This window comes from Mustela nigripes, chromosome 13 (genome assembly GCF_022355385.1).
Source record: "Mustela nigripes isolate SB6536 chromosome 13, MUSNIG.SB6536, whole genome shotgun sequence".
Taxonomy (NCBI): Eukaryota; Metazoa; Chordata; class Mammalia; order Carnivora; family Mustelidae; genus Mustela; species Mustela nigripes.
In genome coordinates this window covers 142,687,665-142,712,977 of record NC_081569.1, presented here as the reverse complement: position 1 = coordinate 142,712,977, position 25,313 = coordinate 142,687,665, and the positions used below count along the sequence as shown (strand labels likewise).

Sequence of the window (25,313 nt, the reverse complement as noted above, 5' to 3'; positions counted from 1 at the left end):
GTCACACATCTTCCTTTTTCTCAGTTCATGCTTTCGATTTGGAAGCACACACTCTAAATTCTGGAAAAGGAGGCTCCTGAGATTTATTTATTTATTTATTTATTTGAGATCAGCATCTTAATTCCATCCAGGTGTATGACTGAGGGATGAATCAGTGCGGGGTTCTCGATTGGAAGTCACCTTCCTCTTAGGACTGTGAAGGCGTCACTGTGCCGTGTGTGGGGGCTGGGGGCTGCCGCCATCCCCTGGCATTGCTGCTGCTTGGCTGCTGCCCCACTTGGGGCCCGACTCAGCAGACGCAGCTCCTGTCCCAAGTGTAGCCACGGTACCCAGTGCGAAGAGAAATGCCCTTTAGGTCTGGCCGTGAGTGTCACGTCAGGGCTCAGCAGGGAAACCGAGGCACCAGGCCTTGGGACAGCTGGCCTCTGGCCGCATGTCCTGCCCAGGGCACAGCGGTACAGGTCCCCGTGTCACAGAGTGTAAGCAGGGGAGCTGCCCCAAACAACTGTCCCTTCGTTTAGAGCAATGGGGTTTGGAGCAGTGCATTTTCCCTTTTTCATGGGTTCCTTAACATCATTGTGCCTGCTTTTGTAACGGTTCTTTGTAGTTGTTTTCAAGCTTCAGTTTTATGTTTTACCTTTCTGACAGACTGTGCCTGATTCATACCAGACCTGAATGTCTTTGCCTCTGTCACTGATCTCCAGGGAAATTAACCTGACCCCTTATTAACAGTTTATTCGTTCCCTATTTTCCCTAATTAGAAAGCTTTCTTCGTATTTTCTTAATTGGCTCTAGAGAAGCTTCACTCTGTTGTCTGAACTTCAGGCATAGTACGAGAATTAAATATGTAATTAGCAGCGCCATCAACTCAGGATTCACACTTAGCAGTTGAACAACCCCGTCTAAAACCAGGAAGCTTTGCATTTTTGGTAGAAAGTTCGCAAAGTCAGGTTTTATAGGAAGTCAGTCAGTACTCCCGAGCCTCCGGTGGAGGAGGACACGGGGTGAGTAGCCTCAAACCACATCTGGTGGGGCACGAGAGAAGCGTGTTCTGCCGGCACGAGCAGCGGCACTGCCAGCTTTAACACGCACGGCCTGGACCCTGTGCCCCCCGCCCTGCACCCGGCTTCGGTGGCTGTCTGTGGGCCTGCGGTGACTGTTGGTAGTGCCTGCCGCCCCCCGGCGGGGCTTCCGCAGCAGGGGATGGCGGGGGGTGGGGAGTGCAGCGCCCGTGCTTCTGAGGGGTCCGCCCCAGATCCCAGCAGAGGTGGGAACGAAGACTCTGAGGTTGACACAGGCTTGCTGGCGGAGGACAGTGCATTCCCAGAAAGATCAGGGAGTACGGCTGAGGGATGAAACGGTGCGGTTTTGTGAGACGGAATGTGCAGAAAACAAACACGGTCTTGGAAAAGGAAGAGCTCGAGCAAGGAGCTGCATGTGTGGAAGAGATGCAGGATCGCGCAGGGGAAACGCGGCCCAGACCGAGAGTTGGGGGGTGGGCCGTTGAGGTGGGGGGCGCCTACGTTATCCTGAAGAGGCCCTCCTGTCATGCCGTGAGCCGCTTACTTACTCCCGTGTTTCTCTGCCCAGTGGACTGAGAGGACACCCTCCGCACGTCCGCGCTCCTTGTGCAGCTGGTCTGGTTTTGGAAATTCCGTCCTGTGCTGCCGTCTCTGTCTGTCCGCACCAGGGCCCTGCTGCTTTAGTCATGGAGGCTGAGCCCATGGCGGCCTGGTCGCCGCACAAGGCCCCTTGCTTTGTCTTCACGGCTCTCCCGGCTGTCTTCACAGTCACCAATCCCTGTGACCTTCAGCATCGACTTCTCTGGCTTCAAAAAACAGGACATTGGAAAGTGTTCACTGGTGGGCCCCACAGTTTGTCAGTTCAGGTCCTTTTTTTACTTCTGTGTTTTCAAGTATTAGTTACGTTTCACTGTTTCGGTTTCTTTGGGGACTCCCATGATCCGTGTTCTGGGTCTTCCCAGCCTGTCTTCTGCTTCACTCCGTCTCTCTGACCCTTCTCTCTGCTTTGTCTCACTTCTTATTCTTCTAGGACTTTCCTCACCCGCTTCACTGCCTTTCATCAGATCTTTATTTCAATTTGTTCTCCTTCAGGTACCATATAATCGAGTCACTATTTCTGAGATGATTTTTGTCTTTTTCTTCTGGTTCTTCCTGAGTTAAATCAACTCTCTTCATTTCTCCTTGTTTTGTCTGATTCTGCTCTTTGTTTGTATTTTCCTGACTCGTTGGTTTGTTTTCTCCTCTTCCCTGTGTGTTGTCCAGTTCGGAGTGCTGTGCTAGCTTTCTTTTGCTTTGTGGGTCTTCCTGTGGGTAAGAAATGTCATCTTCTGCTTACTTCGTGGGACTCGTCCCCGATGTTGGGAGTAGTGGGGGCGCGTGTCTGCTTTCCCGGAGGCATCACACCGTGTCGGCACACCTGTGCTCTCACTGCGCGCCCGCCAGCCTGTTGTTCGCTTCTTCTGCCAGGAAGGAGGGTTTGTGTTTTAGAGCGCCACCCCCGACGGGGCTCACGTTTGCCAGGACCTAGAACAGCACGTGCGACCACGGGCTTCCCTTGCTGCCGTGCACTTGCTACTGCTCACTGGTCTTCGGCCCTCAGGTCATCATCCATCACATACAGCGTGGGGTGTGCTGCGCCCTTGGTCTGCTGGGCTCCTGCCCAGAGCTTCACCTGCCTCCTGCTCTCATCCAGGCTCTGCCCGGCCAGCCTTGGCTGCATTTTTTACTTCCTCACGTTTCCTCACAGCACTTACCACACGTGTCGTGCTCCCGTGCTCGTTTCCTGCCACCTCAGCCAGGGGGAGGCTTCGTGAAGGCAGGGGCTGTGGGGTCTGTCACTGTCGTAGACGTGGGGTCGAGCACGGTGCCTGGCACAAAGGAGACGCTCAGGAGACCCCTTGTCGGCTGTGTGGTGGGAACAGGAGTGGCATGTCACCCAACGGACCGGGGACACTGCACCAGTGAGCACCGCCACATACCCATGGAAAGTGCATGGGAGACATGCTCCCGGGATTGTCACTGATACGCTGCAAGGTAAGGGCTTGACCTCCCAAATGCACAGCATGGAAATGGTGAACTCATTTATTTATTTCACTAACAGAGACATCAAACCTGACAATGTCCTTTTGGACGTGAATGGTCATATCCGCCTGGCTGACTTTGGATCATGCTTGAAGATGAATGACGATGGAACTGTAGGTATTTTGTTGGAGATTTTCCATTTGATTTGGGGTTTTGCTTGTAATTAGAAGGGGCTTAAAATTGTGATATGAGATCCAGTTAAGAAAGCAAGTTTATGAATGTAAATTAAAAAGATAAATCTGTTAAGGAGACAGTTGAAACGTTCTACTTAAGTTTGAAAGCTCTTTTTTGCTTTCTGTGTTTACGAAAGTCACGCATGTGTCTTCTCAGCCGGGGGTTGGGTTTCCAGACGTGGCTAGGTGGCTAAAGTCACGTCAGGGCTGCAGTGGACGGCAGGCGGCGCTTGTGTCCCTTCTCGAAACGCCCTGTGCGGGACGCTCAGGCACACAGACGTTCGCTATAACTACCCTCTGCGTTCTGTCTGGGCAGCTAACTTCCCATCAGTGAGGGCTTTTCGCCCTGTGGGTGTTGCAGATCTAGAAGCAGGGGTCCTTGATGCTAGACTTTTCTCTTTCCAACAAGCCGGTCTCTTGTTTCTCTGCGTCTTGATGAGTTGGTAGGTGGGTACTGTCCTCAAATCCAGTCTTCTGACAGAATGAACAGCAGCCTCCGACTGAGCTAGTGCACGGCTGGCTCAGCTTTCTCCCCTGCACGCATGGCCGTGCATCCTGTGCCACCACCTCATGCCCCGGTCTTCCCCAGCCCGCCTCGGAGCTGCAGCAGCGCTGCCCAGCCGTGACCTGCGTGATCTGGTCAAGTGACGGAGGCAGCGCTCCCTGCTGATTCGGTCTGACCCGGGATGCGGCTTCACCTCATGGCCCTCTCTTCAGACGTAACCAGGGGAGAATCAGTCAGGCCTTCTGTGATGGTTTCTCTCAGTCTTGCAGACTCTGTTCTCTGCGTCCTCCGAGACCGGTCTGATTCTCAGCTGACTGGCTTCCTCTCGCTCTCTCTGATGACTGCTGCCCTCTCGGGCCACAGATTTCAGGAGAGAGGTCATAGGCCTGTTCTGCTGATGTTGGTAGCCGAGGGAATATTCTTTCCCCTTTAGGGCCCTTAGTCTCCTATTTCCCCACCGGGGAGTTCCTTAGCGCCCACCTAGTGCCTGCACCCCCTTCCTGATATTCCCTTTGGGAGGCTGGGGTAGCCTCTCGGTGAGCTACCGTAGCATCCCTGGGAGCATCCTGGGAGTCCGGTGTCTGGGCCCCACCCTAGAATTCGTTCTACAAGAACCTAGGTGGCCTGTGTGCACATGGGTATGGCGAAGGGTTGGCCTGAACACACGTGGCCACGGGACCCCACCTTGGAGCCTGTGGAACTTGCCACCCCTTGAGGGACTGCAGTGCCATTGGGGGCTGAGGTGGGCCTTTGGGCCCAGAGAGACCAGGTGTGAGAGAGAGTGTTTTGCGTCTGGAAACTGCCCAGGGCGTGGTGCCACAGGAGAACAGTTACTCGTTGAATTTTGAATTACAGTTTTTCATCATGATCACAGGCCACTTTGATCTCATGATGGTTTCCTTATTTGTCGTCCCTGTTTTAGAGGCGGTAGTTAGGCATGTGGCATGAGAGTGCCTGGGGTTTCCCTTCCAACACCACCCTCTTCCCTAAGGTCCAGTCCTCCGTGGCCGTGGGCACTCCTGACTACATCTCGCCCGAGATCCTGCAGGCGATGGAGGACGGCATGGGCAGGTACGGCCCCGAGTGTGACTGGTGGTCGCTGGGCGTCTGCATGTACGAGATGCTGTACGGAGAAACGCCCTTCTACGCAGAGTCGCTCGTGGAGACCTATGGAAAGATCATGAACCACGAGGTAAGACACAGCATTCCCATGTCCCATTGATTCGAGTCCTGAGGCGCAGGCCCGGAGGCGGGAGGGCTGCTCGGAAGCTGGGAGCGTCTTTGGGGAAGAGGCGATAGGGCTGGGGCAGCTGCTGGCCGCCAGGCGGGAGCCGAGAGAGTGGGTGGTCGGGTCCACACCCGCGGCCGGCAAGGCATGAGCGGAGGAGAGCCGTGGCTCCGGGCCCAGGAGGTGCTGCGGAGCGGGCACGGCCTCGGGACAGTAGGGGCCAAGGAGCCGCTGGGCATGTCGCTGGAGGGGCGGGCTTCACCGGCGGTCGTGACGGCGCCACGCGCCTCTCCACAGCGGCATCCTCCTGCCTCCCGGATCCTGTTCCTTTTCCCTTCCCGGCTGTGCATTTTCCACCCCGACCTTGCCTCCCCTCTGCCTCGCTCCGTTTCTCCTTTGCTTTACCCCTTGCTCTTTCTCCTCCTGCTCCTGGCGCCTGCCCCCCGCAGTCACGGAGGCCTTCCTAGGCCGCTCCCCCCCGCCACCAGGGTGCTCTTGGCGTCCTCCCGCCTCCCTAAGGGCGACCTCAGCGCTGACCTGTCCTCAGCCCCGTCCCTCACTAACGGCTCGCGCGGGGAGCAGGTGCACACGGAACTGGTGGCCGGTCTTCCGTTTCACTCCAGACCAGAGCAGGCCGTACTTGTAAAAAACACTTTTCCCAAAGTAGAAATAAATGTCTTCATGTGTAAATTAATACATACTTACATAAAAACATAAAAATGTCAGACAACACAGAGAGGCAGAATGTAGATGGTGGGAATCACACCCCCCTTCTCGGCGATAAGCACTCTGAAGGTGCGGGCTGGGCTCCGGGACTGCTACGGAGCCTGCTGGTCCCGCGCTCCGGGTGGGGCCCAGCCGGGCTCACCGTGCACTCTCCCCTGAGCTTCTCCGCCACCCCGGGACGTGGTGCTGCCGTCCCTGGTTCTGGATCACGGTGGTGGGCCTGCTCCGGGGAGTGGGGGGGTGTTGGAAGGAATGGCATCACATCACATAGAACTGGTTTTGTCTGTGTGTTTTAGTCGTCTGTCTGTCCAGTGCGTGTGCCCTGTTTTTTTTTTTTTTTTTTTAACAAGTCCCCTTTTGGGCATGTAGGTAATTTGCAGTTCACCAGGTGAGAATGTCGTGCCATGTGAACACGGTAGGCATCTCTTCGTGACTGTTTCCGTAGAGCACGGTTTCCGGAGGGGGTCTGCCATAGCTCCTGGCAAAACGCCCTCTGCAGAGCCATGTGGGCCTGTCCCACCGCAGCGTGCGGTCTGTGTCCTTGGACGCTTTGATGGGTAACAAACCAGTCCCTCTTCATTTGCATGGCACATGCTACCAAATCCACTGTGCGCAAAAGCAGGACTGGTGATTTTCTCGTTTGACTTTCTGGAATTCAGTTTTGTTAGCCGTGGCTCACACTTTACCGTGGAATTTACAGTCACCGTGGAATTAGGACTGTTGCTTTGGAGCGGTTGCCTCTCTTGTTTCCTGTAGCATCTGTGTACCTTCGATTTTTCTAAATGTGTTTTCATCCCATGTCCCCCCCCCCCCCCCACCAGGAGCGGTTTCAGTTTCCATCCCACGTCACTGACGTGTCTGAAGAAGCCAAAGACCTCATTCAGAGACTGATCTGCAGCAGGGAGCGCCGGCTGGGCCAGAATGGGATAGAGGACTTCAAGAAGCACGCGTTCTTTGAAGGTCTGAATTGGGAGAACATACGGAACCTGGAGGCCCCTTATATTCCTGATGTGAGCAGTCCTTCCGACACTTCCAACTTCGATGTGGATGACGACGTGCTGAGAAACATCGTAAGTGTCGATGCAGTCTTGTCCCAACGTGGCGGCCCTATGGGGCCGAGTCTTGGCAGTGTGTGTCCGGGGTTGCTGTCCAATATGATACATCTTCGGACTGTGTTGGGTTTTTTAAAAATCTGGTAGCTGTTTTAAGAAACGCACCTTTATTTCAACCTTCAGCTTGGTCCTTAATGCCCCTTTGAGAAAGTAAGGGTCACAGGCAAATCTCATTTTTCTGTGCTTTGCAGATACTGGGTTTTTACAGACAAAGGTTCGTGGCACCCCTGCCTCCAGCATGGCTATGGCACCATTATTCCGACCACATTTGCTCACTTCGTGTCTCTGGGTCACATTCTGCTGGCTCTTGCCGTGTCTCAGACCTTTTCGTTCTTACTGTATTGTAACAATTCTGTATTGTTAGGTGATGTGTGATCAAGGCTTGCGACTTGCCAAGAGCTCAGGTGACGGTCACTGTTTCGTAGCACTAGAGTAGTTTTATTTTTTTTTTTATTTTTTATTTTTTTTTTTTTTTAAAGATTTTATTTATTTGTCAGAGAGAGGGAAAGAGAGCGAGCACAGGCAGACAGAATGGCAGGCAGAGGCAGAGGGAGAAGCAGGCTCCCTGCTGAGCAAGGAGCCCGATGTGGGACTCGATCCCAGGACGCTGGGATCATGACCTGAGCCGAAGGCAGCTGCTTAACCAACTGAGCCACCCAGGCGTCCCGCACTAGAGTAGTTTTAAATTAAGGGGTTTGCTTTATCCTGATGGGATACACTGTCACACATTTAACAGACCTCCCGGTGGTGTGATCGCAGCTTTCACATGCGCGGGAAACTGAACAATACAGTTGACTCACTTTGTTGGGATACTCCCTCTCTGGTGGTCCGGAACCGAACCCGAAATTTCTCCTGAGGTGTGCCTATGCTCACTGGTGTTCGTCTGGCAGGGGTTTTGGGAGCAGCAGTGACCATGTGTGTGTTCTGAGTCCTCCCACCAATGTCGTGGGTCCTCCAGATTGGGTCCTGGCTCTGGGCCCACGCCGTGTTTGGCTGGTCCGACGGGGCCTCTGGTACACAAGTCGTCACCTTTAGATCCAGAGATGTTGGCTCTGAGGCTGAACCCAGCCTTCTTCAGTCCGTACATGTGACCTGGTTTGGGGATAGAATTACTGGGGTTCAGCCAGGTAGAGGAAGGATCTTCTTGATGGCTCCTTAGAGAATTCCTCTTACTCAAATAAGCCCTTAACTGTAGACCACACAGAGAAAAGTAGTGTCACTGTGGGAAAGGTTTTCCTAGACTCCAAAGAAACTACTTCCACACTGACATTTCCCGGATGACTTGTAACTTCGGTTTCACGTTTGATAAAGAAGGATCCTGAAACTGAAGAATAGAGTAGGTCATGTATTTACCTAAAATACCTTAGCTTGGCTTCCAGGCCTCCCTCTGCCTCTGGCCTCTGTTGCTGCTGAGAACCTGGACGCCCCAGCCTCTGCCCCGCGCCCTCCGGGGGCTGTGTCTGTGCCCTTCTGCTTGCCTCTGCTGGGGGCCACGTGGAGCAGGGGCGGGTGTGGTGCAGGTGTCCTGTGACGCCATCCTCACCTGCAGCAGCACGTCTGTCCTCTCGCTGCATTGTGCGTGCAGCAGGCGCAGCTGGGCCTGAGAACTACAAGTCTGCCCGGGCTGTGCTCCCTGGCGGGGAACTGTGTCCTCCATGTCCCAGAAGGCCATTCTCTCACACACCCCTGATCTCACCCATGGGTAGCATTCTTTCCTCCTCCTTTTCCTTTGTTGGAACGTGGATTTCACTCTGTCGTGTGTTCTTCTGCAGGAAATACTGCCTCCAGGTTCTCACACGGGCTTCTCTGGGCTGCACTTGCCCTTCATCGGTTTTACGTTCACGACAGAAAGGTGGGTCTCGCTGTGTTGTTCCCCAGGCAGAGCCTCCCCTTGGGCTCCGTGCGCAGTCTGGGGGCTGCTCCTGGACGGGTGCATGCCTGCGTCAGCGTTAGGGGGACCGTGCTCATGGAGCACGGACGGGCCTGTCCTTTAGAAGAGTTCCCTGGTGACTACACATGGTGACATGTCGCAGGCTCAGCAGACTTCTTCCACAAAGGGCGGTCTCGTTTATATAGTCTTATTTGTTAACAAAACCTCGAAAATGGGAAACCTATCCTTGGCTCATGGGAGGTAGTTGGCTGACTTCTGACTCACAGCCTGTCCGCTTTGGCGAGATTTGTTCCTGGCCGTGGCCGGTGGCCCCCCTGTCCCAGTCGTGCCAGCTTTTGTGCGGATTTTAGTTGCAGCTTTGTAGTTTCCACCGCGGGCCAGAGCGCGGTCGCAGATGCGGGAGAAACTGGAGGGCGGGAGCAGAAGCCCCGTGTGCTGCTGCAGGCCCCGAGCATGAGGTGACTGTTCCTATCAGCCTCCGTCCCACATGGGCCTCTTCACCAGGCTCTCACCGGCTTTCAGAGGAAACCGGGCCGGAGGACGGGCAGGCCACGTGGAGCAGACGGAGCCCCACGGTGCCTGACGGAGGCCAGCACAGCCTGACTCCTGGCACCCGCTAGCAGCTAGTAGCCAGATTGATGAGAATTCCTTCAGGAGCAGGTTGTTTCTGCTTGAGCTCTTAGACACCCCCTTGGGGTGAGGAGCCAGAGTGACCGCGGACGTCCTGTAGTCCCCATGAAGTGGCCTGAGGTGCCATAGGCCTAGTGACCTCTTAATCCCTCGTGCAGGGCTTCCCCATTTCCTGATCTGTTTTCGATCTGCGGGCGCTTGTTAAACCTGGGGGTTCTGGGCCCACCGGCATTTGGCAGGTCGGGCCCAGGGCCCTCCTCCCGGAACCGAGCCCGTGGTGCTGGCGAGCGCAGCATTCTCAGGCCACCTTTGAGAGACCCTGGCCCGGCCCTTCCCGTAAGCATGTGTGTGCTGGTGACTTCGCCGCCCTCCGTATAGCAGAACTCAGGAGTCCCCTGGCATCATTGTCACGTTAAAAGCAAGAGAACTAAACTTGTGAACCAGCTCGAGAATTAAGCTCGATTAAAGCGCCAAGGGCTTTAATCTGTGCATGTGGCGTGCGCTGCGGGCCCGCCGTGCAGAAGAGAGCCTCACGCGTTCAGTCTGTGGGGGAGGATGGGCCCTGGAGGTGGAGCGGCCCATCCCCAGAACTCCCCGGCCAGTCAGTGGCAGGAGGAGGAGAAAGCCCTTGGTGGCCTGGGTGTCCAGGGCCATCCCCGTGGCCTGCACCAGGTCCCCACGCCCAGGTGCCCGCAGGACACCGGCTCCTGTCGCATTCTGGCTGAGCGGAAGCGGGGCCATAGGGGTCTCGTTCTCTGACCCCTGTGGAGGGCACATCCTTGTTGGTCAGCCCCTGTCGTCCAACCGTTAGCCCTAATGAGGGCCCTGGGCTAAACTCTGGCTCTGTAAACACCAGTCTTCTCACAGGCGGTTTTGGTGGCCTGCCTGGAAGACGCGTGTTTGGCCCCAGGAAGCTGTAGAATGCCAACGAGCTCACCGTGACTTCTCAGACGAGAAAACCCCATGGCTTTCCTTGCAGCTGTTTCTCTGACCGCGGCTCTCTGAAGAGCATCATGCAGTCCAGCACCCTGACAAGAGACGAGGGCGTGCAGCGGGACCTGGAGAACAGCCTGCAGGCAGAGGCCTACGAGCGGCGCATCCGGAGGCTGGAGCAGGAGAAGCTGGAGCTGAGCAGGAAGCTGCAAGGTGAGGGCGGAGCCCAGCCCTCTGCGGCCTCGGCCCGCCACCCTGGGCGCCAGCCGGCCCTCACGGCCCATGTCCCTCCCCCAGAGTCCACGCAGACGGTGCAGTCCCTGCACGGCTCCGCGCGGGCGCTAGGCGGCTCAGCGCGGGAGAAGGAAATCAAAAAGCTCAACGAAGAGATCGAGCGTCTGAAGAGTAAAATCGCAGGTGGGTGGTATGTGTCTCAGGCGGTCCTCCCTTCAGAGAACATTCGGTACTTTTCGTGAGGTGGAGAAGGAGGGAAAAACTCGGCTTCGGTGAACCTGTTTAAACGTCTGTTTCGTCAGCTCACTGGAGAGGATTTTCCACCTCGGCACACCTCAAATAATAGGATTTTGTAGTTGAAGCCAGAATGTGTCTCTAGTCTTTTATCCACAAACTCTTGGAACGTTTTACAGTTCTCTGTCTTCATTCCCCTCTTTGTAGCCCGGAGACAGAATTGCCACAGCTGATTTCTTCCTGAGGCTTCCCTCGGTTGTTTAGGTGCTGGGCCAGCCCCCTGCCCCAGTCTTCTGTGGTTCCTCGATTATCAGAGCTTCCTAAAGACTCATGTTCCTTCTGAGTCTCAGCCCTCCACCTGACACAGGGTCAGCCTGGCAGGTGCCAGGTGCCTGAGACTGAAACTCAAAGACGCCCACCAGCAGCGAAAGCTGGCCTTGCAGGAGTTCTCGGAGCTCATCGAGCGCATGACCGAGCTCCACTCCCAGAAGCAGAAGGTGTCCCTGCCAGGCTGACCCTGTGTCAGGTGACCTGTCTCCAAACTTCTGTGTGTGAGAAAGTCAGAAAGCTCCTGGGTGATCGAGAGCGCGAGGAGTTACTCAGTCATGTGCTCTCAGGATGGTTGGTTTTCTCTTTTGCTCAGATTCAAACAGGCTCGAGCGGCAGCTGGAGGACACGGTGACCCTTCGCCAAGAGCATGAGGACTCCACACATCGGCTGAAAGGCCTGGAAAAGCAGTACCGTGTGGTGCGACAGGAGAAGGAGGATTTTCACAAGGTAGTCAAGGGAGTGATCTGACGTGGGAGAGGCGTGAATGGTTTTGCAAGTTGTGGGCTTGGGCTGCGGGTCGCCGTGTCGTGGGGTGTCTTCCCTGGAGGGAGGATGGTGCGTAGCGCCTCGGCTTGGGTGGGCTGCTTCCAGGCAGCTCTTGGCTGTAACTGGGGCTGAGCAAAGGGCTTTTTTCTAAGCCCTTTGGTCTTGGCCGTGGTCTGCAGCTGGCATCGCCGGGGATCACGGAGCTTCCGGCCATCCACGTCTTGGTCAAGCAAACGTGAAACGTCTCTTGTTTTTTCTGTTCAGCAATTGGTGGAGGCTTCGGAGCGATTGAAATCCCAGGCCAGAGAACTCAAAGACGCCCACCAGCAGCGAAAGCTGGCCTTGCAGGAGTTCTCGGAGCTCAACGAGCGCATGGCCGAGCTCCGCTCCCAGAAGCAGAAGGTGTCCCGGCAGCTCCGTGACAAAGAGGAGGAGGCGGAGGCGGCCATGCAGAAGATGGACTCCATGCGGCAGGAGATGCGCAAGTCCGAGAAGCTCAGGAAAGAGGTAGCTTTTCGGCTGTTTCAGGGATTGTACCGTTTGGACCTTTCTACAATCTTCATAAAACATCTTGAGATCTTGGGCTGGATTACACAAATTACTTAAAAATCTTAAATTTTAGGCGAAATCAAGTTGGTCTGTCTGGTTTTTAGTTTGTGTTTCTCAGGTCTCCCTATGTGTCTGTGAAATCACTAAGAGATGTCTTAGGGTGCTGATTTTTAAAAATTCTGTTTGAAAGCAAACTAACAGATGTAACCAAAACATATCGTGAGCGATCGGTCCAGCACAGTGTATGTATGTGTGCGTGAGCCACACGGACGTGGGGGGTGGGGAGGCGCGGGAGGACTGGGCGCCACCGGGCGCAGCGCACGTCAGCCCAGCGGCTCGGAAACTGCTTTCCGGATGGCTGTTTGCTCTTCGACATTGTCGAGACCCCCAGAGAGCTCTTGTTTGTGTCGATTACAGCCCTTCGTATCTACCATGTTAGAAATTAAGACACTGTCTTCAGTATAACACTAAACCCATTGCGTGTTAATGTAGGTAACATTTTTTTATGAAATCTAACTGCCTCCCCCGTGTGGGGAGAGGAGGGGCGTTCTTACATTTTCTTGCTTTTCTTTAATAACTGCCTTAGTAAACATGTAGGTTGTCATACCTGTTTTTGCATTGGGTCCACCGTGTTACACTGTTTTGGATAAAGTACTTGAAGAAAACCCAGGTAATTAGGCAAAGAAGGGCCTTTTTTGCGCTTAGTCGCTGGGTCTCAGAGAGCATCTTTGTTTTCCTCTCGGTTCAGTTCACAGCCCAGATGAGGTCGTAGTTGCAGCGGGAGCTGCGGACAGCGGGTTCCCCCAGCTGAGCGCTACCAGCCCCGCCCTGCAGGAGGGGCTGCGGGTGGGGGGTAGCGACTCGGAGGCCCGGTCCTTCCACTGTCCCCCCAGCCCGCGCACGCGTGATGACTGTCGCTGGGTAGATGCCTTCCTGTTCTCCAGATAGCCAAGTACTTGTGTCACCACTCAGCATCCTTTCTTGAAATCGAATGCCAAGTTTCTGATTTACATTAGAATTTAAGCTTGTTTATTACCGACCAGCCGCTCCAGTTAAGTCTCGAATGTGTTTCTCAGCCCTGGGGATGAAGTCTGACGAAGAGGGGAGGATTCTGAGGCCCTCGGGACTGCGCTGGCCGAGGGCCCCTGTCGGGGGCGACTCTGTGCCAATAGCCGTGGGCGTTCCTCTTGCAGCTGGAAGCGCGGCTGGAGGACGCGGTCGCCGAGGCCTCCAGGGAGCGCAAGCTCCGTGAGCACAGCGAGAACTTCTCCAAGCAAGTGGAGAGTGAGCTCGAGGCCCTCAAGGTAGTGCCTGCTGGAGGCCGGACTGGGCCCCTCACCAATGGTCATGGCGGGCTCGCCGGGGTGGGGGTGGGGGGACGGGGGGCAGGGCGGTCGCGGACAAGACACGGGTCGTGGAGAATATGCCGTTATGGCAGCTTTTCACTTTTAAAACCCAAGTTCCTCCATTTCTTTCCTTTCTAAAAAACGTCTCAGGCGATTTATAGGAAGCCCTGGTAAACTAACACCTGATAACTGCCGTTTGTCTCGAAATTCTTTTTAATTAAGATTTTATATATTTGGGAGCGAGAGAGAATGTGCTGAGAGGCTTGGGCACAAGGAGGGAGGGGGTGGGACAGAGGAGGAGGGAGGAGGAGGCTCCCCACCGGGCACTGAGCCCCACACGGGTCTCGATCCCAGGACCCTGGGATCATGACCTGAGCCAAAGGCAGACGCTTAACCAGGCTTCCTTATCTCGTGCTTCTAAATTTAGTGGAGTCCTTTTCTGGAAAAGCCCACATCCTGCTGCTGAAGTTGAAAAGAGAGGCTGGTGGCCGGGCGGGGAAGCCAGGCACCTCGGGAGGGAGGGAAGGACGGAGCGAGTAGAAAGCGCTCATGGGGCGCCGGGTGGCTCAGTGGGGTAAGCTGCTGCCTTCGGCTCAGGTCATGATCTCAGGGTCCTGGGATCGAGCCCAGCATTGGGTTCTCTGCTCAGCGGGGAGCCTGCTTCCCTCTCTCTCTCTGCCTGCTTGTGATCCCTGTCAAATAAATTAATAAAATATTAAAGAAGAAAAAAAGGCATTAGTGGAGGGAACAGGGGTGAGGACCTGGCAGGTTTCATTGTTAGCCTAGGTGATCTCGAGTGTGCAAGTCCCCATTCTGAGCCTTGGTTTCCTTGTCTGTGAAGTGGAGATGGTGGGCCTCCCCTCTCTCCCGGGACACATCTCAGAGGTGCCTGTTTCTCGCCATTGTCCTTGCGTCCTGTGGGCCTTAACTTCTGCTTCCTTGTGCCCGAGTGCTTGTCGCTGTCCAGAGTGACAGTCTGTGCTCCACGTGGCAGCCAGAGCGCATCCTGTCTTTGGTGCCCAGCAGTCACTTTCAGAGTGACTCTACTCTGAGGGCCCCCTCCCGGCACTTCCTTCCTGCCGACTGCAGCCACCCGACGCCCTCCTGTTGCGCACGTGGCTCACTCCTAGCTCAGCGCCTGACTCCCTGCGTGTCACCTGACCTGGGGCTTCATGGGTCCGTGCCACCTTCCCTAGTTGTCTGCTTTGTGCCACCCCCATTCTTCATCCCGCTGCCTTGTGTTAGCCTCCTGATGGTAGCATCTCGTTGCTTAGTTACTGGTTGGTTGGGCTCTCCCCTCTGCCCCGCAAGAGCAGAGAGCTCGGTGCAGCCCGGTTACCACGGAGGCGTCTGACACGTAGTCGGCCCTCAAAGGGCGAGTGTTGCGTGATGAACAAGCAGTGGGAGGAGGCTTTGAAGACCGTTCACGTCCGGGTGTGGACAGAGCCTCTGGGGTCCCGGGCAGGTCTGAGCACGTCCCTTCAGCAGGGCAGGTCCTGTCAGCCCCTGGAGCCAGATGCATCCGGGCAGCACCTGTCGTTGGGTGGGCGGGCGATAGGCCGCATGACCCTCAGGAGGACACAGAGCTCTGTAATTTGCTTTATGTCCCCTTTATCTTCAGATGAAGCAAGGCGGCCGGGGACCAGGTGCCGCCTTAGAGCACCAGCAGGAGGTTTCCAAGATCAAATCTGAGCTCGAGAAGAAAGTCCTGTTTTATGAAGAGGAGTTGGTCAGGCGTGAGGCCTCCCATGTGCTGGAGGTCAAAAACGTGAAGAAGGAGGTGCACGATTCGGAGAGCCTCCAGCTGGCCCTGCAGAAGGAGGTTCTCATGTTAAAGGACAAGTTGGAGAAGTCCAAGCGAGAGCGGTACGTGTCCATGCACTCTGCAGTGTTGTGGGTGCGGGCTGCTGTGCCTGCCCCGGGGGGCTGCCTCACGGGCATCTTAACTCCTCTGTCTCCCTCTCTCGTACCTTTCCAGGCACACAGAAATGGAGGAGGCAGTAGGCACAGTAAGAGATAAGTATGAGCGCGAGAGGGCCTTGCTGCTGGAGGAGAACAAGAAGCTCACGGCTGAGAACGAGAGGGTAATCTGCGTCCCTGCGTGTGGCCGCCATGTCCTCGGTCATGGGTCCTGGGAGCTTTGTGCTTATGGGCGTCCTAGGCTAGGTCTTCTGAATTGGGTGTTTCACTGGGTTAAAAGCTGCTGATTACCCCAAACCACCAGCTCTTACCTCTTGTGTGTTAAGATTTGTATTGAGATGTACAAAGTTAGATGCACTCAAAAAGCCTACATTGAAGACCAAGTTGGGACAGTATTTTGTAACGAGGCGCACTTTCAGGCTCTTCAGGAGAACTTGGGCTATAACAACACCAACGTCATCTTTGAAGGGCGCTGTGTTAGCTTCTAGCTTCCCACAGAGATTCCCAGAGCATACAAAAGTTTAAAATCTTTAAAAAAAAAAAAAGTTTAAAAGTTATAAGGCACCAATAACAAGTCATGATTGTTTAATTTCAGCTTTGTTCCTTTGTGGATAAACTCACAGCCCAAAATAGACAGCTGGAGGACGAGCTGCAGGGTCTGGCAGCCAAGAAGGAGTCGGTGGCCCACTGGGAAGCCCAGATCGCAGAGATCATTCAGTGGTACGTACCTGGGCCCGTCGGGCTCTCCTCGCCGACGCGCTTCCTCAGCACAGACCTCGCTGCTCTTCCTTGAGTTGCTAACGTCTGGGGCCACAGTTCTGCGTGGCGGTCATCACGTTGGACCAAAGGTGGAGAAACCGCCCCAAGTCACTGATGGTGTGGGTCAGGCTTTGCACGCCCCCCGGGTTTGGGGAGCAGGAGGCCAGGCCTCCGCATAGCACAGCAGAAAGGGCCTGGGTCAGCCCTTGCCGGCGGGCATTCGTCCGTTGTGGGCGACTGTTCCGCCTGATAGGACACAGTGTCGCTCTGTCCTGTGGAAGGCAGGAATCTGGTCTCGTTTTCGGCTCCTCTTGCTCACAGGGTGTGGTCCTCCTCTAGGGTCAGCGACGAGAAAGATGCCCGAGGTTATCTTCAGGCTCTTGCCTCCAAGATGACCGAAGAGCTCGAGGCCCTAAGGAGCTCCAGTCTGGGGTCCAGAGCACTGGTAGGCCTCGTTCTGAACTCTGCATTTCTATGGCAACGGATTTCATTAATGGCTTTCTGCTGAGTGTGAGTGCAGCTCGTGCCAGGCGAGTCACACCGGTCACGTGGGACGTCGCATGGCCAGTGAAAGCCCTGGCATGAGGAGCTCAGGGTCTGTGAGTTACCTGGAGATCACGGGCTCCCCTGAGAGCACACTCTCATAGCAAGTAGTCACTGAGCTCCAGGCTCTGGGAAGCCTTGGCAGGATGGGCCGCTGCCCTCGCGGAGATAACACCGAGTGCACAAACCATCTGGAAGATGAGAGAATACAGTCGTAGGTGCTTTTAGCAAAAGTGGTTGATGTGGTTCTTGTTGCAGAAGACTAGTATTGGAGGCTCGCTGGATGAAAGTGTCTTTCCTTTCTGTCCCGAGAAGTGTGTTTTCACCTGTTGATTGAGGAAATCCGTGTGGGACTCAGGCATCGGAAGACTCGCTAACTTTTCTCTTGTTTGCCAGATTTCAGCGCAGTCGTTAGCATTAGCGTCCAGCTGAAGCGCCCTTCCCCGGCCCTGTGCCCCCACACCAGGTTATCTTCTCCTTACTCTGTGCACAGAAAACGAAAACCCAGTGTTTAGGGAATACTTTAAAAAGGTGTATCAAAGTGGCGTCCCCAGACTTCGAGCCCTCTTGAAAGTGGACGGACCACATCGGGCTCGGCAGGAACAGGACCCTGGCATCAGGCTGGTTCTGCTCACAGCTCCTCCGTCATTCCTCCTTCCCGGTTACTGTGGTCCTTCATCCTGGGCAGGACTGACTGATGCATACGGACACAGTCTCTGAGCGAGACAGCAGAACGTCTCAGGATGAAGGAACAGTAAGGCCGCTGAGATCTCACAATAGATCTTGGCGCATGAGAGAGTCTGGTGAGCTCAAGTAGAAGTTACACTAGGGTTTCAGTTTTATTCTTTTAAAAAATAAGAGAAGGTACGGCTCATTCTTTAGAAGATCTCTAAGTGAAAATAAACATCACAAAATGCCGGAACTGAAATCGGGTCGTGTGGACTTTGATGATATCTGGTAGTATCAAGTTAATGTTTAAATTAACTCCTTATTAAATGTGATAATACAAGTTTTAGAGAAAAGAACGTGTTTGCCAGCATTTTGTTTAACAGATAAACAGCTTAACGACGCGCCTGCACCATTGCCTCTGCAGGATCCCCTTTGGAAAGTCCGCCGGAGTCAGAAGCTGGACATGTCTGCACGGCTGGAGCTGCAGTCCGCCCTCGAGGCAGAGATCCGGGCCAAGCAGCTGGTTCAGGAGGAGTTGAGGAAAGTCAAAGACACGAATCTGTCCTTTGAAAGGTACCTGGTCCTGTGGTCCATCCACGCAGGGGGCCGTGTGACCTTGGGCAGCAGCTGACGGGAGGAGCTTTGAGCAGGGGGTTGTCTCGGGCACCTGGTAGGTGCTCAGGAAGAATGGATGCCCTTCACCTCCTGCTGGAGGGTTCCGCTCGGGTTTCCGGGGAGTAGTGAGTGTGGTGAATCTGTAGTTGTGTGTGTGCGTGTCGAGGGCCGGGCTTGTTTTCCCTGCTGGGTGACAGGACGCGGCCACTCTGGGCTTCTTGTCCACCGCACTGCCGTTCAGTTCATCAGCTTCAAGTTTTTCCTTTAACTTGAAACTTTAAAATACAGGTTGGAGATGGTGTCCCGTTTGAAAACACTTTCCCAGCTTCATGCAGCTTTAGGAGAGCCTTCATGGCCACCAGAAAATCCAGCCAGGGCGGGACGAGAGGCCACCGTCTGCAGAAACGGCCTGACACGCTCAGGACTCCGTAATGACCAACTCGCTGCTTCATAGAAACTGGGCCTCCCTGCTCGGAGTGGCAGCTGCGGGTGTGGCAGGTGGCACGAGCCCCTCCCTGAGGGGGCGGGGACCTGGGTGTCAGCAAGGGCATCAGTAACAGGATTACGGAGTCCTACATTTCCTTGGTTTGGGCTAAAAGAGTAATAATGGCTACCACTTGAATATGCTCCCGTAAGAGTTTTATTCTGTTAATGACGTGACCCTCTCGGCTGTCCGGCAGGCCGGCCGTCCTGCAGCCACATTTCACAGATGGTGAGACAGACAGGCAGAGGCGCAGTGGGCCAGCCAGCGCCCCGGCGAGTTCAGCACAGCAGCCCCTGCTCGGCTGCGGGCCAGATGTGCACTCCCACGGCCTGACTATGGCTGTGTGACCGCGTGGGAGCCCCAGGAGCCCCAGTGCTCGGGCAGTGGTCATGGTCTCAGGGGCAGCCCACCATCTTGCCAGCTGTGGGAAGGATGTTCAGAGGTTGTGCGTCCTCAGAGGGCAGAGAACTCTGGAAAGAGAGTAGGAGTGTCGGAAACTGCATGGCAGCCTCGAGATACACCTGCATTAACCATGATTTTTAAAATCCGTGTCTGTTTATGATTCAGAAGTGCCCTACTCTCCGTAACATGCCCAGCAGGCTCGCCCAGGCCGAGAGAGGTCTGCACGTCCGCTGCACGTCCGTTCAGTGGGGAGCCTGTGGTGTTCCGGCACTTTCCTAGCCACTGGAGATGAGCCCCTGCCCTCGCATCCTGACACTTGCTGAGTCAGCGTGTGGATGACCTGCTCTCAGTGTGCTTAAAGCCGTTTATTTTTTATTTTTTGTTTTAGTAAACTAAAGGATTCCGAAGCCAAAAATAGAGAATTATTAGAAGAAATGGAAATTCTGAAGAAAAAGATGGAAGAAAAATTTAGAGCAGATACTGGTAAATTGAAATTATAAGCTTCTGAAGTGCTTACATGCTTTTTTTAAAGAACGTGGTTTTGTTTTAGATTTTTTTTTTTTTTTTTTTTTTTTTTTGGGTTACGTAAAGAAACCACTTACTTCAAAGCGGAAATCGGGTATGTTCAAAGATAACCTTCCCCATAGGTAAGCACAGGCTTTGGTTTAGTCTTGCGGTTGGACCTCGGAATACACAGCAAATACCTGTGTGTAAAAGCGCGCATGCACATTCGTATCCCCCTGGTGACGCAAGGCACCTGCTTGGGGCTCCGTTCTGTGTGTGGATGGGGCCACGGCATGCGAGGTGGTCCCAGCTCAGGGCCACACCGCCCCACGTTCTGCTGGGGGCTCGGGCAGTGCTGCGCTCTGCTCTCGCTGTCACAGGACAGCCGTATGTGTATGACTCTTCCCGTTTCTTTGGGGTTGCCGGTTAGAGAGCGAGCTTCCATCCCCTCCTGCTGGGTTCACTCCGCCACCCCAGGGGCTCGAGCATGTGCGTCCCTGCCTGCGCCACAGCCGCAGAGCCACTCTGTGCGCTCAGAGGCAAGAGGAGCATCAGCATAGTCACTTGCACGTCCTTTATCACGAGCAGGACCGAGCACCTTTTGTATGTTTAAGGGTTATTCGTATTTCTTACTCTATAATTTTTATGTGTTTATAGCTTTTGCCCACTTTTAAAACCTCAGGTTTTCTTCTAGAAGCGGTTCGTATATTGAGGATTAGAGCCTTCTGTTTGTGATGGAAGTTGCAGATGTTTTGCCTTATTTCTGTTTTGTCTTTTTTACTTTGTTTATGTTTGGTTTTTTGGGTTTTGGGGAGTCTGTTTTGTTTTTTACCGAGCATAATGTTTTTCAGTGCTCTTTGTTTTTAGTTTTTGTGCAGTAAATTCATCAGTCTTCTCCCTTTCCTCAAGTCATAGGGAAGTATTCCCAAATCCCCAGGTGTTCCACGTGAGTTGCTCGTACTGTCCAGTGCTGGTACGGTTTCATCGGTTACCTCGGGAGTGCTCGTTCAGTTGGATGGATGGACTGTGATGTACAGTTTGAGGAATGGATCTAGTTTTGGTTTTTTCCTGTGGCTAGTCGGTTGTCTCAAAGCAGTGACTAGAAAGTTCCTCTCTGTACTGATTTCATATGTGACTGTTCCCACATGAGTCCCCGGAGCACCGGAGTCTATCTCGGGGTTTTCCTCCTTGTTCATTGTTGACTTGATCTTGATTAAAGAGGTTTTGGGGAACCTGTTTTAGTATCTGGTAGTTCTTCTCTTCCAACCCCCTTTTGTAAGGATTCCTGAGACCGTCTTCCTCAGCGAGTCTCCGCACCACGACTAGAACGTGACTAGAACCGCATCAGATTTACCAGTTGGCCTACGGGGGTCGACATCTGGGGGGTCGACCTCTTGATGCCGTCGCATCTTCCCATCTAAACACGGCAGACTGTCTCTTAAACCTGCTTTGACTGGTCTTTGTTTCTTTTTTACAGGACTTAAACTTCCAGATTTTCAGGATTCCATTTTTGAGTATTTCAACACTGCGCCTCTTGCACATGATTTGACATTTAGAGTAAGTGGTTATTTTTCAAAGTGATCAATGAATTGATGTTAAGTTGGAACTAGTATGACATGCTGTGACCCCGCCCAGGGCCACCCACAGCATAGAACAGCTTTCTGCCTCGCACGGACCTGTCACTGACGCAGGTGTTCAGTGTGTGCAGTTAGAGGCATCTGAGGTGTTGGCAGGGTTTCCAGAGAAGCGTCCTCAGGCTAAATGGAAGTTGATTAAGAAAGTGTTCTGCATCTTTGGGGAAGAAAATCTACATTTGCCTCTGGCTGTGTGCTAAGTATTTCAGGCAGTTTTGTGTTTTGTTTTTTGTTTATTTGTTAGAGAGCACACAAGCATGGGGAGTGGCAGACAGAGGGAGAAGCAGGCTCCCCGCTGAGCAGGGAGCCTGACGTGGGGCTCGATCCCAGGACACTGGGATCATGACCTGAGCTGAAGGCAGACTCTTAATCCACTGAGCCACCCAGATGCCCAGGGCAGTTTTCAAAATACAGATTCTCATATTGCAGCTGATGAAGAATAAGCCAGTGTCATTATCCTTTCAGTGACTCCTGTACTGGCTGGGGACAGGTAGAGGAAAGGTGGTTTATGAGAGGAGTCCAGCCCCCGGTGCCCTGTCACCGACCTGCTGCCTCTGCTCTGGGAGTGACCCCCCGCGGGAGCAGGTCGGGGCCGCCCAAGGAAGCCGCTGTGGGGGTGTGTGAGCCCGACTTCGTCCCCGTGTGTGCTGTTAGTGGGCCTAGCACAGCCTTTCCCTCCTTTTTCCAAAATGCTAGAGGTGGACCCTTACTAGGGTCAGGCAACCCTTAAAACAAGCCAGAAATTAAGATAATGAAAGCAGGTCACCTTAATGGGACTTCTGACAAGTGTCATTGTTTTTACTGATTTCTACCTTTATATTTAGAAAATTATAAGCCTTCAGGAAATTTGAAAGAGTAGTACAGTAAGCATACGGATGTTTCTCAGCTGTATGACCCCATCTGTGTGTACAGACAGGTCCCCGGACACGGCGGCGTCTGGAGATCAGGGGTGTTGTCATATAAGCACACCGCTGCTAGCAGGCAGAGGATGTTTCACGCCGATGCCGTAGCAGAGCGCGCACATCCGTTTCCCTTGTTGCCTCAGCAGAGTCCTTCACCGCTGCCTGGCCTCCCCTGGTCCGCAGCCAGCCAAAGCCCATAGGACACATGGGGCTTGGATCTGGAACAGCGGCACCCACTCCTCCCCCTCCCCAGCGTGATAACGTTGGCATTTCTGTAGTAGCCATGCCAGCTGCCCTGCGGAATGCCCTGTGTTCTGATTTGTCTGATAGCCCTCACGATTGGAGGGGGGTTGCACATTTGGACACGGATTCTGCCCAGGAGACGTTGGGTACTTCCCCTGTGTGTACTGGTGATGCTGGGGTACTTCCCGTGTAGGGTTGGTGATGCCAGGCCTCGTCATCAGGGTGAGGTGGTATCTGCCAGAGCCCACCCCACCTTCGTCCGCACTGGGCCTTCGGGATGGCCGCTGGCTGGCTGTGCGTCAGCAGGCTGGTGTCTGGTGGCAGTCCTTACCTGGGGTCAGTTAGGACCAAATCCTGCAGGTTTGTATTACTTCTGCCACCCTGGCTCATACCTGCTTCTGTTCACCTGTCAGAATGGTGCCTTAGAGGGGTGCCTGGGGGGCTCAGTGGGTTAAACCTCTGCCTTTGGCTCAGGTCATGATCCCAGGGTCCTGGGATCAAGTCCCGCATCAGGGTCTCTGCTCAGGGAGACTACTCCCCCCCTCCCCCGCCTACTTGTGATCACTGTGAAATAAATAAATCTTTTAAAAAAGAAAAGGAATGATTTCTTTTTTTTTTTTTTTTAAAGATTTTATTTATTTATTTGACAGAGAGAAATCACAAGTAGATGGAGAGGCAGGCAGAGAGAGAGAGGGAAGCTGAGCAGAGATCCCCCCCGATGCGGGACTCAATCCCAGGACCCTGAGATCATGACCTGAGCCGAAGGCAGTGGCTTAACCCACTGAGGAACCCAGGCGCCCCGAAAAAGAATGATTTCTTAACCAAACTGTTGATGTTTGTCTTTTCCCTGAAGTCGTCCTCAGTTTTAAGAAGCAGATAGCTTTATCTGGTCGCTACAAGCTGGTTCCTTCAGAAACATGCAGCCTCGTGAGGCCTGTGTGTCTCCCATCGCGGGAACGCCAGGCACGTCCCCAGAGACCGAGGCCTGCCGTCCTCACCGGGTGGAGGTGGCCTGGAGAACCGAGGCTTTTCTGCAGGATTGGGGCAAGAGGAGTGGTCCTTGGGGAGGTAGTCCCATCGCGGACCTGGACGGAGGCCTCTGTATCCAGCATCCGGAACTCCTGCCATCTCCATGTTTGGCCTTAGCCCCTCCTTCCCTCTGTGGTTTGAGGACAAAGGACACTCATTGATGGAAAGAAAAAATCTTTGGTCAGTCTGGGTTTGTCCGGTGTTTCCAGACCTGAGAACCATCTTCTTGAAGTTTCTACCTTGCTTTCTCTATACAAACACATCGTTAAATACTATAGTGTTGGTTACAGCAGTGACAGAGTCCGTGTATTTTGATGTTTCCCATTCCCCCCCCACCGCCATCTGTCGCAACCAATGACTCTGCCTCCTCCCCACGTCTTCTGCCAGCCTCTCAGGAAGAAGTAAGCCACTGCCCGTGCTGGCCCCCACCACCCTCCCTGTGTCCCCAGCTGCCCTCAGATGTGGACGGCTCCTCATCCCTCATTCCCATGTTTGGACTCCCCAACCAAGAGAGACTAGCCAGGCCATCATGTGGCTGAAATTCAGTTACCTCACGCCCTTTTACTTCGTTTGTCTAGATACGGACTCTAATGCGTGTACCACACCTCATTTATGGGAGAAATTTGCTTAGTTTGTATTTTTTTTTTTTTAAAGATTTTATTTATTTATTTATTTGACAGACAGAGATCACAAGTAGGCAGAGAGGCAGGCAGAGAGAGAGGGGGAAGTGGGCTCCCCACTGAGCAGAGAGCCCGATGCGGGACTCCATCCCAGGACCCTGGGACCATGACCTGAGCCGAAGGCAGATGCTTTAACCCACTGAGGTACCCAGGCGCCCCACTGAGTTTGTACTTTGATGTTTAGCTAATTCACAGAACATTTCCCTCCTGAATTTGCTAACAGGTTTAAATAGTGCAGTGCATGGTCGTGTGTGTTCATGAGCTCACATACCTTCCTGTCTGAATTCAGCTCCTTATACAGGAACCTCGCTCATTCCAACTTTTAGGAAGTGTTTCCTGGTTTGCGTCACTGGGATCTCAGTGTGGAACGCTAGATAAAGCTATAACCTGCTCCCATAAGAACCCACCAGCCACCTCCACGTCACAGTGCTCATGCTTATGGAGCACATGTATGTGCTTTACGCATGTCTATGCAAATAGTCACAGCCCTTCGTGAGGAAACAATTTCAGGAACACTCAAAATGAGGTCCTTTTTAGGTGGTTTTAAAAAGAGCTTCAAATTAGATACAAAGCTTTAGCTTCTTGGGAAATTAACTTGGGAATCTTGAGTTCTTAGAACAAAACATTGCCTTCCCGTGTTGTAAAACTTTCAAGGAAATTCTTACTTCTGGGTCATAGGCCCCACACCCTTATTGACATCGTAATTTCTTCTTGGCCCCCGAAATGAGGTTAAAAAGTACTGGACTCCTTTAGCTTAACGATACCAGGTATAGAAAAAGTCACTTCTGAACGAGAAGAGTGGGTCGGCGGTGTCCAGCTCCTGCCCCTTAAATGGAGGGTGGCAGGGAGAACAGGTGGTCGGGGCTGCGGGTGGAGGTGAGGAAGGTGGCCTCTGGCCTTGGGGATAACCTTGACTTGTCAGACCACGCAGTGCCCCGGTCGCCTCTCCGGTCTGAGTGCCAAGGGCAGTGGTCCTCCGGGAAGGCAGCACAGCTGTGAGTGACGTGGGCTCTGATGGGACAGACGCCTAGGCGTCTGGGCCTAGGTGGGACTTTGGGTCTCCAGGGGGACAGACCCAGCAGTCAGAGTCCAACGTCTGCGGAAGTTCTTTCTTTCCCACTGTGTCTCTGCCTTTGTCTTTACAGAGCGGCTCAGCTGGGGAGCAAGAGACACAGGCTCCAAAGCCAGAGGTGTCCCCATCAGTTTCCGTGGCCGCAAGCACAGAACAGCAGGAAGTAAGCAGTGTTACCCTGTTACCCCCCTGCGAGCCCTGGGGTCCCCTCCTTGCCTGTGTCCTTGATAGGCAGGGCCGTGCTCACGCCAGGGTGGCCCCCAGGCCTGCCACTCAGCCTGTAGCAGGACCCTCTGCCAGCTGTCGAGCCCAGCTCGGGTCTCCGTCATCGTCAGATTACCCGCTGGATGAGGCCTGCTCTGACAGATGTCGCAAC

At 54.0% G+C, this 25,313-nt stretch overlaps 1 protein-coding gene across 2 annotated transcripts in view; it reads left to right on the top strand.

Moving 5' to 3' along the window:
• Nucleotides 1-25,313, top strand: part of CDC42BPB (CDC42 binding protein kinase beta) — a 95,946-nt gene that overhangs the window by 51,551 nt on the left and 19,082 nt on the right. For both annotated transcript variants that reach the window (XR_009399237.1, XM_059374046.1), the window contains exons 6-22: nt 3,124-3,217; nt 4,774-4,974; nt 6,558-6,806; nt 8,621-8,700; nt 10,349-10,515; nt 10,600-10,719; nt 11,414-11,547; nt 11,851-12,093; nt 13,329-13,439; nt 15,103-15,347; nt 15,460-15,565; nt 15,997-16,121; nt 16,500-16,605; nt 17,797-17,945; nt 19,262-19,356; nt 20,855-20,934; nt 25,011-25,100. Coding sequence is in view for 1 of the 2 variants with exons in the window: in XM_059374046.1 (XP_059230029.1) it covers nt 3,124-3,217; nt 4,774-4,974; nt 6,558-6,806; nt 8,621-8,700; nt 10,349-10,515; nt 10,600-10,719; nt 11,414-11,547; nt 11,851-12,093; nt 13,329-13,439; nt 15,103-15,347; nt 15,460-15,565; nt 15,997-16,121; nt 16,500-16,605; nt 17,797-17,945; nt 19,262-19,356; nt 20,855-20,934; nt 25,011-25,100 (2,395 nt within the window). In the remaining variant the exon portion in view is untranslated. The remainder of the gene's footprint in view (nt 1-3,123; nt 3,218-4,773; nt 4,975-6,557; nt 6,807-8,620; nt 8,701-10,348; nt 10,516-10,599; nt 10,720-11,413; nt 11,548-11,850; nt 12,094-13,328; nt 13,440-15,102; nt 15,348-15,459; nt 15,566-15,996; nt 16,122-16,499; nt 16,606-17,796; nt 17,946-19,261; nt 19,357-20,854; nt 20,935-25,010; nt 25,101-25,313) is intronic.